Below are 14053 nucleotides of genomic sequence, written 5' to 3' on the forward strand. Positions count from 1 at the left end.
CTGACTGTAACGGTTTGCAGTTTATTTACTACTGCAGAAACAGCTCAACTGCTGTTGGCGTTCATGTTTCTGTTGCCATGGCAACAGCTCACTAATTGGGAGAGAGTCACTTCCCACACACACACACACACACGAAAACCTCCCAAAATCAGACTGAGTCACTCCAGAGTCAAATCCTCAGGATTTGACCTTCTGCTAGCTGCTCCGTGAGCGTCTGTGCGTCTGATCGAGTCTGTGCAGTTTGGTGCTGAATTGTAGGTGTACACCTGTGACGAAAAAAAAGGAAAAACATAATAGGTTCCCTTTAAAATACTTGAGTCTGTTCTGAGTCAGTGTTTTGTCATTCGTCTACATTTGTGGGATAAACGGGGATCTCCTACAGGCTGCTGTCAAAGCCGATGAACTCCAAACACGAGGGCAGCTAGCTGACGTGATTGCACTGTTCAGGCTGTTTGTGACGGTGATGTGCTTGGATGCTTTGGCTGAATCGATGTACAGAACAGTTTTTCTTTGTGAAGCCTTCAGTGTGCGTACTTCCTGTAATGTAGTTAGTTGCAAAGGCAGATTAAAGCTCTTATTATTATAACCGCTCTTTAAAAAAAGAAAAAAGAAGAAGACAGACCCTCTGTGAGGTCTGTAAGTCTCTGCACTTGTGTATCTGTTTTGTTTTTCATTGAAAAAGAAGTATGATTGTGATCATCTCAGCCGGCACTATTTTAATCAGTTAACTAAATAACGCGTCGTTGCTAAGACTCGACTCCCAGCCAGGTTATGTTGGTTCATTTTTGCTCTTATGATACCAGATTATTGTGGTTAATGTTGGAATGACATGGGCCTTCTATCATCCTTTTGCCTTGTATTGTTTGTTTTTGTATGTTTAAAAAAAAATGTATGTTAATAATTTTTATTGTTAATGGAAAACCTGACACGGTGTGTGTCGTCTTCTTTCTACCATCATTTTCCGGTGATTTAGAGCTCAGACTGAGCAGTGAAGGTGTAGTGCTCACATGCTCCCGTGTGATTTAATTATACAGGGTGGGCCATTTATATGGATACACCGTAATAACATGGGAATGGTTGGTGATATTAAAGTCCTGTTTGTGGCACATTAGTATATGTGAGGGGGCAAACTCCTCAAGATGGGTGGTGACCATGGTGGCCATTTAGAAGTCGGCCCTCTTGGATACAACTTTTGTTTTTTCAATAGGAAGAGGGCCATGTGACACATCAAACTTATTGGTAATGTCACAAGAAAAACAATGGTGTGCTTGGTTTCAACGTAACTTTATTCTTTCATGAGTTATTTACAAGTTTCTGACCACTTATAAAATGTGTTCAATGTGCTGCCCATTGTGTTGGATTGTCAATGCAACCCTCTTCTCCCACTCTTCACACACTGATAGCAACACCGCAGGAGAAATGCCAGCACAGGCATCCAGTATCCGTAGTTTCAGGTGCTGCACATCTCGTATCTTCACACCATACACAATTGCCTTCAGATGACCCCAAAGATAAAAGTCTAAGGGGGTCAGATCGGGAGACCTTGGGGGCCATTCAACTGGCCCACGACGACCAATCCACTTTCCAGGAAACTGTTCATCTAGGAATGCTCGGACCTGGCACCCATAATGTGGTGGTGCACCATCTTGCTGGAAAAACTCAGGGAACGTGCCAGCTTCAGTGCATAAAGAGGGAAACACATCATCATGTAGCAATTTCAAATATCCAGTGGCCTTGAAGTTTCCATTGATGAAGAATGGACCCACTATCGTTGTACCCCATATACCACACCAAACCATCACTTTTGTTGTTCCAACAGTCTTGGAGGGATCCATCCAATGTGGGTGTCAGACCAATAGCGGTGGTTTTGTTTGTTAACTTCACCATTCACATAAAAGTTTGCCTCATCACTGAACAAAATCTTCTGCGTGAACTGAGGGTCCTGTTCCAATTTTTGTTTTGCCCATTCTGCAAATTCTGTGCGCCGATCTGGGTCATCCTCATTGAGATGCTGCAGTAGCTGGAGTTTGTAAGGGTGCCATTTGTGAGTAGCTAATATCCGCCGAAGGGATGTTCGACTAATGCCACTCTCCAGTGACATGCGGCGAGTGCTACGCTGTGGGCTCTTGCTGAATGAAGCTAGGACAGCCACTGATGTTTCTTCATTAGTGACAGTTTTCTTGCGTCCACATTTTGGCAAATCCAACACTGAACCAGTTTCACGAAACTTAGCAAGCAGTTTGCTAACTGTAGCATGGGAGATGGGTGGTCTCGTAGGGTGTCTTGCATTGAAATCTGCTGCAATGACCCGGTTACTGCGTTCACCAGATATCAACACAATTTCGATCCGCTCCTCACGTGTTAACCTCTTCGACATGTCAATGGCTGTGAACAAAGAGAAGAATCCAGTAACTGGGATCATTAAGGGATGGATCTGGTCAGTAATAACACTCAAGCAGGCTGTGGTGTTTAGATAATGCTCAGTCTGTACTAAGGGGCCCAAAGTGTACCAAGAAAATATCACCATCACAGCACTAACACCAGCCTTAACTGTTGATACAAGGCAGGATGGATCCATGTTTTCAAGTTTTTTATGCCAAAGTTTCCTGTTCTTTGGTGACAGGAGTGGCACCCAGTGTGGTCTTCTGCTGTAGTCCAGAGATGCTCTTCTGCATACCTTGGTTGTAATGAGTGGTTGTTTGAGTTGCCATTGTCTTCTGGTCTCTGGTATCAAGAAGACCAGATATTTTGTTTTTCTGACCGTTCTTTGTAAACCTTGGAGATGTTTTTTGGGGAAAATCCCAGCAGGTCAGCAGCTTCTGATATATTCAGACAGCCTGTGTGACACCAACAAAGATGCAAGTCAGGTAAATCACCTCTCTTCATCACTCTGATGCTCGATTTGAACTTCAGCACCTTGTCTCCACCATGACCGAATGCCAACAAGCACTCAGTTGATGCCATGTAATTGATTGATAATTATATCTGGGTTAACAAGTAGCTGAGCAGCTGAGGTTTGAATCAGGACTCGTCCTTGGTATGTGGTGGCAGTGCTAATTGGTACTACATATCCAACCAATCATGCTGTTGTTTTCAAGGCAGAAATTAATTTCAGAACAGTTTTTTAGTATCAGGTTATAAACATGTTTGTTTTAACTGTGGACTCATTCACTTTTGGAGCCAGCCTCCAGTGGACATTAGAGGAACTGCAGTTCTGGTACTTCTATTAAACAGCAGCTGCTTTACTTCAGACTTGAGGGTTTAAAGCTCCACCCCTCTGACATGTGAAAGAGGAAACAAGTGTTTCTGTTAGAAGTTTGTAAAAGAAAGCAAGTCAGCATGACTTGAACTGAATTTGTGGTTAATGAAGCAACTTCATTAACCACAAATTACTTAAAATAACTAGACACTCTTTAACTCATGATGAGTCAAATAGAGTAAAGATGTATCTGAATATAGCATGAAAATTTTATGCATTCTCCTTGCAGTGTTTGATTAGCTCTCAGAAAACTTGTGTTCATACACCAAAAACCACAGGGCAGGTTAATTTCAGAGTGACTTTAATTTCGCTTTGCCACTGAAAAAAACGAAACGTGGAAACAATAAATAACACTGAGAGTAAAATCAACCTCTGAAATGCAGTAAACAGTAAGCAGCCACTTGAACTTCTGAGGAGAGCGATGATGATAAAAAGAGTCAGCGGGTGACAAAGATCAGCTGTTGTGAAACCGCAGCTGTGACTTTGGTTTCCATTTATACAAATGTATACCAAAACACCATGTCTCATTTTCTTCAGATAAAAAAAAAGCTTCAGCAGCACATCAGAGACAGAAAAGCCCTGGAAGAAATAACGTACTGAAGCTGTTTCTTATGCGCTCAAACAGCTTCTGATTGATGTTTCTAACCGTCGCTGTCTTACCAAAGGACACTTTGGTATAATAACCAGCAGCCGCCTGGTTATTCATCCAACAGAAAATCACTTAATAACACCTCAGGCTCCAAAAGTCACTCAATGTGTTTTTACCAGCAGGAGAAAACCAAAAATACTAATAAAAAAAATTACTGAATCATTATTAAACTTCCCTCTACTTAGTTTGGAAAACAAAAACATAATAAAAAAAATAGCCATGATATAAAAAAATTACTGAAAATCTCAAGCTTCAGCTCACAGTTTATTCCCTCCGTCGTCCTGTCAGAGGCCCGACTGCTATGAAAATATCTCTGCTATATAATCTTTCTGTACAGGTACGTTTCTCACACAGCGTGGCGTCCCTCTGTGTGTGTGTTGGCACTGAGGCAGGCGTGTCTGTCATCGAGGATGCTTTCTGTGCCGCTCAGTCGTCGATGAAGGTCAGCCGGCCCGGCCCCTCGTTCTTCATCCAGCGGCGGTATCGCTTCATCCTCGTGTCGGTTGCCATCTTCACCTTCATCTCCTGCTCCTGCTCTTTTCTGTACACCTGAAAGACAAAGACATTTTAAGCTAATGTATGGAACTGAAAAAATATTTGCTAAATTAATTCAGCACAGCAAAAATAGGATAAAAATAAAAAAACGGAATGGCACAAAATGTCCCACCAGGATCCTCGAAGGGCTAATATATTGACAGAGGATGCAGTATCTGAAACCATAAGGCTGTACCAAAGCTCTTCCCCATCACAGCTGTTGGGTCTAAGAATTCTGATTCTGCACGGACAAAAGAGGTGAAGCAGGAGCTACAGGTAGGTTTGTTTCTGACTGGTCAGGAGTAACTGCTGAAAGATCCTGACTACACAACAACAACATGACTGACTTCTGGAAAGCTGCCACACTCTTAAGGTATTTACACATCAGACATGTAAAAGACGCTCACACAGACATCATAATTTTATTGGATGAATTTGCAGCGATCTGAATAAACTAATCTGACCAATCACCGGTATGCAATGGCCTTTACTTTGAAAGTCCAGTCTGGCTAGTTCCATTCCTTTCTGTCAGGTGATTCCCTGATATCATTAAACTGTTTCAAATCTTTCATCTCACAGTTTGGATGTAGAGCACCACTGTCTTAGACTGCAGCTGCTGACTGTAGTCTTAACCTGGCCCTGCTATGCAGAGCTTACTGAGGCTGCAGAAAAGGACAAGGTCCATCATCACCAGCTGCAAGTCTGTGCAACACCTGAAAGACCTGTGGTCAAACTAACACCAGCTGCCTTTAAAGGATGGAGCTGGATTAGCTTTTATTCATAAAGTAAGTAAGGAAGAAGAAACTAAAAACGTACCAGGAAGATCCACGGAGGAGGCTGTAGGAGGGAAGAAGCAAAAGAAAGAATTGACTGCGACCAACCTCGAAGTTTTCTTTGATCCAGAGCTGTTTGTCCAGGAAGGTCTGCTTGGTGCTTTCCTCCAGGCGGTCAAACTGAGTCTGGGACAGCTTCATGTACCTCCTGAGGATAAAGCAAGGTGAGAAACTTCTAAACATGTTTCATGTCATTCATCCCGGCATTCATATTGTAGCTTAAGCCTGAGCTGACCTGATGATGTAGAGCTTCTCCTCATCTCCATACTCCTCTCTGCAGATGGTGAAGCGGTACACCCAGGACACGTACCACGCCACGTAGTTGGTCAGGTAGTACGGGAAGAGCACGATCTGACACAGCAGGATGTCCGACAGGTTGGGCTTCTGGTAACCCCCTTTGATGTCTATCTTGTTTTTGATGATGTCGCGGATCACCTCTTCCTCCTGCTCCCGGATCTCCTCCTTGGAGCGTCGGTTCTTGCCTTTTTCCTTGGTGCGGTTGAGGAGGCCTTGTTGCTTGGCGATCTCCGTGGCCTGGATGCGGTACTTGGGAACGGTCATCAGGTAGTTGATGGCCTCGTTGTAGCTGCTGTGCCAGCTGTAGTACTGCAGAGAGATGGGAACAGGTTTGTAAATAAGTCAGGTGATGTTCAGCAAACCCTGAATATCACCTGGCTTACTCAGTATGCAGTCTTACCTGGAAGATGGAGATGGCACAAATGGTGACCAGGAGGACGACCCGGACGTCCACTTTGGGAGCGAGCCGTCGGCGGTAGTAGGCATAGTAGTGCTGGTAGTACTCCTCAGGGTGGTCCAGCATGTAGTCGTAGTCCCGCCGCGTGTCCTCGTCCTGCACACAAAGATCAGCAGGTTTTAATTCCTCCAAGAATTAAAACACCTATGAAAACTTAGTTTGTTAATCCGGAGTGAGGGAAACACTGGTTTTCTGTCTTAGGAGAGCTAACAAGCTCTGGGTCAAATACTGGTTTCCACTCATCCTACTCCTCTCATGCTGCATTTCATTTTCTCTGTCAGTCAGTATAAAGCATATATTAGAGGACATTAACTGGCAGAAATTGCTTTTATAATTTTATAATCTGACAGATCACTGGACACTAAATGTGTTTCTTTCAAATAAAATAAAGCTACAGTATCCGTCTTTCTAACTCTTTATCAGCCAGTTCTCCTGTACTGAAAAATTTACTGTAACAATCAACTCTAATTCATCACAAAAGTGTTTTGTCAGGTGGAGGTCTGGACTCTGCGTGGGGCAGTCAAGTTCTTCCACATCAACCTTGCTTTATGCACTGGTGCAAAGTCTGCGCTGAAGCACTGAGGGTCCCTTTCACTTGCATCCGACGGTTTGCACCATGCTGGGTGATGTTAGGCTTGGATGAGGCTGCTCAGCCATGGAAACCTATTCCATGAAGTTCTCTACATGCTGTTCATGAATTAATCTGAAGACCACATGAAGTTTGAAGGTCTGCAGCGTTTGATGCTACAGTAAGTTGTTGATCTCTGAACTGTCCGCCTCAACATCCACTGACATGGCAGCAACTGGAACACTTGAATTCAATGATTTGGATGCGTGACTTTTGGCAATAGAGCATACGCCAGTGGATAGAGTATAACATGGAACAAATGATTAGTTCTTAAAGAATTACATTTTTTGTTAAAAGCAACACTGAGGTCAATTACAGAAATAATTTTAAACTGTTCAATACATTTTATTTTACCCTATTTCTTTTCTTCTTCTTTTTTTTTTTTTTACTGAACTTTATGCAATTGATGGTGATTATTAAACTTTACCTGCAACTCTAGACTCTGGTTGAATGTAAATGACAAAGGTGTTGAATTTAAGATTAAATACTTTATCTCTATAGTAACTACCAATAAAATGAACAGCCGGATGATGAAATGTCAGGCCTTTCAGCTCACGACTTATTAATAACAAAGTCAAGATGAACATGAGTCCTAAAAATACACATATGTGCGGCAACTTTTAAAGTTTTGAACATGGGTGTAAAACAGCTATGAAATACATCATGTTTATGCATGTGTCAGCTCTGATAATATTTAATGAGAAAAGTAAAGAATATTCATGTTCATGTGACTCATTCACGTGAAAATGACAGAATGCCTGCATTATACTTATTTTTTTCTTTAATTTGACAAGTGGTGTCTAATTTTTGTGTTTTCCTTTACCTAAAGAAAGATATTTTTCATAAATTTGTACATGGATGCATAAATCTGTACAAACTGCTGCACAAAAATTCACCAGAATACAAGAAATAAAGAGTCTGACACTCAGAATACTCAAAAAGACGACCTCTGTAAGCCCCAGTTTTGATAAAATCTGTTATCAGAAAATATCAGTGCTTGTATTGCATGCATTTAATTTGTTTGTGCTCCTTGCCCAGCTGTCTGAAGCTTTTTACCACGTTATTACTTTTTCTCCTGTCATGTTTTAAAGATTTATTTTTGTTTAAACATGTTTTTGTACTGGGTTTAAAAGGGAAAATTCTGCTTATAGGTTTGAATATATCCCAACTCTAAAGCACAAGTCTCTACCCCTCTGCAGACTTCTGGAAGCTGGCCAATCAGAGGGAAGTTAGCTTTTTGGACAAATGGCCTTAAAGAGACAGCTCTTTGCTTACAGGATGAACTGACCAGCATAAAGGCCCAGTTTTTGGACTATGAATCATGCAAGGTTACTCTAGAAAAGTTCAAGGTTACAAATATGGAAATAAAAATAACTTAAAAATAGTGGAGCGCTTTTAAGATGGTCAAATATCAGAGGATATATTACAGGATCGGAAACACAAGCTGACTTCATGTCTATTTTAGGACTATCAGAGCAGTGAAGAATTAAACCTGCAGCACAGTTTGAGGTAATACAAGATTGGATCAAATAGACATGATGGCACAAATAGTTTCCGGGTGGATATTACAATAAATGAAACTTTTATGAGGAAATTAAAAACAAAACAAAACAAACAAACAAACAAAAAAACACTGTAAAGCTTTCAAACTTCCCACACTCTCGGACGAACCTTTAACGTCTCGTACGCTGTCGCGATGAGCAGGAACTTGGTGTGTGCAGATTCCTGGGTCTCCCCCTCCAAGCCCGGCTCCCCCGGCCTGAACCGGTCCGGGTGGTACCGCCGGGCCAGTTGACGGTAAGCCCGGGCGATATCCGACTTGGAGGTCTCCCGAGTGACACCGAGCACGTCGTAGCACACCTCCTTCCCACAGTACAGACCCTCCACCAACGCCGAGACCGCCGGCAGGGAGGACACGGAGAGGAGAAGCACCGCGAGGCGCCACCACGACTTCACCGCCCGCGGACAGCCGGTGCTCCGTCCGCCACTGCTCCGCTCCCCGGGAGCAGCCATCTCTGCCGTCTGCCTGCCTGCTGTCCCGTCGCTCACTGCTGACGACATCAAAACGAGCCGGAGCGGAAGGATGACAATCAAAGATCGTTTGGTGAAAAGATGAAGCCTCCTTCATTTCTTTGATTAGTTCATTTAAGTTTTTTATTTTTTATTGGTTTTATTTTTCGGTTCCAGCCTATAATGTTCCAGTTCTCTAAATTAAAATGCACAAATATATGAAATATTGTTTTTTTCTTTCTTTTTTTGTTAAGTAGCTACAACACTTTGTCATCTTCATAAACCTCATAGTTTAATGGTTCTGGGACTGTCAACTGCTGCTGGTACGTCATGGATTTTCAGGTGAAAATATTGAAACTACAGTGAAATTATTATTTGTTGAATCCCTTTTTATTGTTTTTATAACTGATAAAACTGCAGGATACAAGATATTTTTTTCAGCCCCTGAGGTGCAGCACATCATAAAATGTTTCAGATCTACAGTGGCTGGCCTAACCAAATTATAGCCTACTTTGCAGTCAGATTTAGCACAAATAAATAAACAATACATGTAATTTTGCCCTAACGTCTCATCAAAAGCATGGTGGCTTTGACGAGACTATTCAGGGAACATTCTGGTGAAAGGTTTGATGGATCAGAAAAAAAAAGAAGAAGTTTATTGTCACATGCTGTGAATTTCTTTTCTAGAGTAGTCCACACTACAGGCTCTTAATCAGTGTGATATTACTGGTGCATTGCTCTTGTTTCTGTAGTTATGTTCCACTCACATAGATTTAGTGTTTGGCTGCCTCTGTTGACGCCGGCCATGATGACTGAAAATTCCCCACTTACTTGTGATAAAGATCACTTCCTTTATTCTAGTTACTCAGATATTCCAAGACTGTTTCCCCACAGAAATATGCAGATGTGTTCACCATTTGGGTCAAACATTAACTTCTAAATATTTATAGGAAATAACTTACTGCAATTACAGTTTTCAAACGACAAAATCTATAAAGAGAAAGTTGAAAAATAATTAAATAATTGATCGGAGTGATCCATCTTTCTACCATGAATAATCTTTGAATTGAGACTGAACGATGACGCGGCATCAAGCGACAGGCTTTCCGTCGCCCTCTGGTGGTTGATTTAACAGATGCAGCGAAGCGGTTCAGATAAAGCTTCACACAGATATCAACTCTTTTAAAGCTTTCCCAGTTTCCCCCTCTTATTTTAGTCATTTTTTTAATCTCCTTTTAAAATGATGATAAATGTTAGCTTCTGCTGTTTTAATCTTTTACATGATTTTCATGATCTGCTAGTATGGAAGTATGGAAGCCCGTTTCTGCCACTAAAAAAAACAACAAAAAAACCCCAAAACATATCAGTATTTGAAATAAATCACAGAACTGTTACAGTACTTACCATGGAGCGTGTGCTCAGGAAATCCGGTCTCTGTTGTTACCACAAACTGCCACACGAGGGCGCTCAACTAGAACAAAAAAAAAAAAAGCATCCATAACTCGAAATTTCGAGTTATGGATGCTTTTTTTTTTTTTTTTTTTTAAATAATTCGAAATTTCTAGTTATTTTCTCAAAATTTCAACTTACTTTTCTTGAAATTTCAAGTTAATAACTCAAAACTTTGACTGACTTTTCTCAAAATTTTGAGTTATTAATTCTAAATTTCGAGTTAGCGCTGCCAATCAGTAATCTACGTGAATGGCGTCATTTCCTTGTTACCCGGAAGCTGAAGCCCTCAGCTACAAATGCTACAGCTAAGCTACCAGTATTACAGCCAGTCATGAACGCACAAATTGCTGATTATTTTCAGTGTGGCTTCACAAATGATGAAATCCTTGTGTTATTAGCTGAATCACATGGCGTTACTATCACCAAACATACTCTCGAAAGCGCCAATTTGTTGCGATCCGGTTTTGACTGCGCTTTCCATGTAGATTACTGATTGGCAGAGCTAACTTGAAATTTTGAGTTACTTTTCTCGAAATTTCGAGTTATTAACTCGAAACTTTACTTTTTTTGTGTGGTGGAAACGGGCTTCCATATTTGTTTGTCTTGTGTAAATCACTTTGTAAAAATGCTTTGTAAATCATCTGTGTTCTAGTTGAGCGCCCTCGTGTGGCAGTTTGTGGTAACAACAGAGACCGGATTTCCTGAGCACACGCTCCATGGTAAGTACTGTAACAGTTCTGTGATTTATTTCAAATACTGATATGTAAAATGAATAGATCCATGATTTCATGCATTTAAGATAAGATAAGATAAGATAAGATAAGATAAGATAACCTTTATTAGTCCCACACGTGGGAAATTTGTTTTGTCACAGCAGGAAGTGGACAGTGCAAAAGTTATGAAGCAAAAATTAGAATAAAATAAAATAAGAATAAATACAGTATACAACTGTACAGAATAGAATAAAATAAAATACTATATACAGTAGAATAAAATAGAATAAAATATGCAATAAGATAAAAATAGAATACAAGTGCTATATACAACTCAGTAAAAATACAACGATGCCAGAAAAGATTATTGCACATTAGTGTTATTGCACATGTGTGAATGTGTGTGTTGATCAGTTGGGGTCTTTGTTGTAGTGTTGAAGGCACTGGAGAAATCAAAGAACATGATTCTCACAGTGCTTCCAGCGGTCTCCAGGTGAGCGAGGGAGCGATGTAGGAGGTGAATGACGGCATCATCCGCTCCAATGCCAGGCTGGTAGGCAAACTGAAGTGGATCCAGTGATGAGCTCACAAGGCGCCGAAGCTGAGCCAGGACCAGCCGCTCCAGGGTCTTCATCAGGTGGGATGTCAGAGCCACCGGCCTGTAGCTGTTGAGGTCCTTGGGGCGTGAAGTCTTTGGCACTGGTACAACACAGGAGGTTTTCCAGAGCTGTGGGACTCTTCCCAGCCTCAGGCTCAGGTTGAAGAGGTGCTCCATCACACCACACAGTTGGTCCGCGCAGGACCTGACGACCCTCGAGCTGATGCCATCTGGACCCGCTGCCTTCTTGGCTTTAATCCTCCTCAGTTCCCTCCTAACCTGGGTGGTTGAGAGAGACAGGCTGGAGCCTTGTGTTGATTGTGTATTGGATGCTGTTGTTGGGGGTGGGGAGGAGTGAGCAGGGTGAATAGAGGAGGTGTGAAGTGTCTGAGGTGTCAGAGGTGGAACAGCAGCAGTGGGGGTGGGTGAGTCTGCAGCCGATGTTGGAGACTGCCTCATGGCTGAATCAAATCTGTTGAAGAAATGATTCAGTTCATTTGCCCACCTCACATCCCTCCCAGGCAGAGAGGTCTGATGTTTGTGGCCTGAGATGGTTCTGAGGCCTCTCCAGACTTCACCAACGTTATTTTGCTGAAGCTGGTTCTCCATCTTCTGCCTGTAGCTGTCCTTCCCATTCCTTATCAGTCCCCTCAGCTCTCTCTGCACCCTTTTCAACTCCTCTTTGTCTTTGGATTTGAAGGCCCTCCTCTTCTGCTTGAGGACGGCTTTAATTTCTGGGGTAATCCAAGGTTTGTTGTTGGAGAAACACCGTACAGTCCTGGTAGGTACGGTGTTATCCACACAGAAATTAATATAGTCAGTAATACATGTAGTAAGGCTGTCGATGTCCTCTCCGTGGTCGTCACAGATCACCTCCCACACAGTCGACTCAAAACAGTCCTTAAGAGCCTCCTCGCTCTCCTCCGACCATCTCTGTACTGTGCGGGTGGCTGGTGGCTCCCTGCGCACTAAGGGCTCATACACAGGGACAAGGTGCACCAGGTTGTGATCAGATCTGCCCAGGGGAGGGAGAGATGATGAACTGTATGCCTCTTCTGCATTGGCATACAGTAAGTCCAGTGTTTTATTGTCTCTGGTTGGGCAGGTCACATACTGGGTGAAGGTGGGCAGTGTGGAGTCCAGTGAGGCATGATTGAAGTCCCCTGATATTATGAGGAGGGCTCTCGGAGATTGTGTTTGCAGTCTGCTGACCACTGAGTGGAGAGTGTCACAGGCTGCATCCGCGTTGGCCGAGGGGGGGGACATACGCTGTTATCGCGATAACATGCGAGAATTCCCGGGGCAGGTAGTACGGACGCATGCTAACGGCTAACAGCTCAATGTCTCTGCTGCAGAGTTGTTCTTTCACAGTGATGTGCCCAGGGTTACACCATCTGTCATTCACAAACACTGCCAGTCCCCCTCCTTTCCTCTTACCGCTCTCTATCGTCCTGTCCGCTCGCAGCAGCTGGAATCCCGGTAGTGTCACGCTCGTGTCCGGAGTTAGCGGTGTTAGCCACGACTCCGTTAGCATCATGATGCTACATTGCCGGTACTCCCTCTGTGACCAGGTTAGCGACGTGAGCTCATCCAATTTATTGTGCAAAGAACGTACATTTCCAATAATTACAGAAGGAAGAGATGGTCGATAACGTCTCCTTCTCGGCCGACGGCGCTCCTTCCCAGCACGACACCCCCGTCTTTTCCTCCTCAGCTCGCTGGGAATGTCAGGTCTGTCCGCCGGCAGTACCGCTGCGGGACGCAGCGCTAACAGCTGATCCTTACTGTAAACAAAGGATCCCTGCTCTGGGTCCCCAGACACGGGTGAAAAAAGTAGAAAAAAACTAAGAAAAACGACCAGAACTAGCACAAAACGGTAGAACATGGTTGCAGAGTCTAATTACTAATACGTTAGTTATAAAAAATTACGAGAGAAAAGATAAGAAAGAAAGAAACTCAGAATGAGCAGAGCTGCTGTAACAGGCTGCCGCACACGGGGGGCGCCGGAAGTAGTATATGTTACACCAAACTATGACCCTGACATCCAAACGTTCCAGCAAAAATTGCGATTCATCAGGCCAGGCAACATTTTTCCAAACCTCTATTGTCAAATTTTTGTGAGCCTGTGTGAATTGTAGCAGTTTCCTGTTCTTAGCTGTCAGGAGTGGCACCCAACCTGGTCTTCTGCTGCTGTAACCCATCTGTTTCAACGTTTGACATATTGTGCATTCAGAGATGCTCTTGAGGATACCTCAGTTGTAACAAGTTGTTGTTTCGTTACGGTCAGCTCCAAAAGTTTGGCCATTCTACCCTGACCTCTGTTATGAAAAACCATGCCACATTTAAAGTGTCTTAAATCTTCCCCGATCCCGAGTGGCTGACTAGATATTTGCGTTAACGAGAAATAACCTAACCATTTACTCATGGATATATGAGTAAATGTTATTTGTATTGTAAAATTTCAGTTTTGGTTTTAATAGAAATTCCACTTTCTGGGGAGCAGTGAATAACTGAATGATCTCAAAGACATCTATTATGTAATTACATGTAAATCGCATTCATTTAATTTTACATTTTCTAATTGTAACATCTACTATTACCAGTAGCGGTTTATAAAGATTTA

At 42.6% G+C, this 14053-nt stretch overlaps 1 protein-coding gene across 1 annotated transcript; it reads right to left on the bottom strand.

Annotated features, from left to right (window-relative positions):
- Window positions 1-3547: 3547 nt before the first annotated feature.
- Window positions 3548-8695, bottom strand: dnajc25 (DnaJ (Hsp40) homolog, subfamily C, member 25). The gene is made up of 5 exons (XM_063463693.1): window positions 8329-8695; window positions 5973-6125; window positions 5511-5881; window positions 5324-5423; window positions 3548-4457 (listed from the first exon to the last, which is right to left on the bottom strand). Exons 1-5 carry the CDS (start codon window positions 8668-8670, stop codon window positions 4335-4337), a joined length of 1089 nt encoding a protein of 362 aa, XP_063319763.1. The 5' UTR covers window positions 8671-8695; the 3' UTR covers window positions 3548-4334.
- Between the last annotated feature and the right edge of the window lie 5358 nt (window positions 8696-14053).

Source organism: Pelmatolapia mariae, linkage group LG20, assembly GCF_036321145.2.
Source record: "Pelmatolapia mariae isolate MD_Pm_ZW linkage group LG20, Pm_UMD_F_2, whole genome shotgun sequence".
In the NCBI taxonomy this organism is placed as follows: Eukaryota; Metazoa; Chordata; class Actinopteri; order Cichliformes; family Cichlidae; genus Pelmatolapia; species Pelmatolapia mariae.

Bases quoted from the DNA above. Each gene is read 5' to 3' on its own strand.
- dnajc25 (XM_063463693.1), bottom strand. From the start codon at position 8,670: ATGGCTGCTCCCGGGGAGCGGAGCAGTGGCGGACGGAGCACCGGCTGT. The intron at 6,126-8,328 runs GTTCGTCCGAGA...CTTTGTGTGCAG, and splicing joins CAGCGTACGAGACGTTAAAG to GACGAGGACACGCGGCGGGA. The intron at 5,882-5,972 runs GTAAGACTGCAT...ATCTCTCTGCAG, and splicing joins GTGCCATCTCCATCTTCCAG to TACTACAGCTGGCACAGCAG.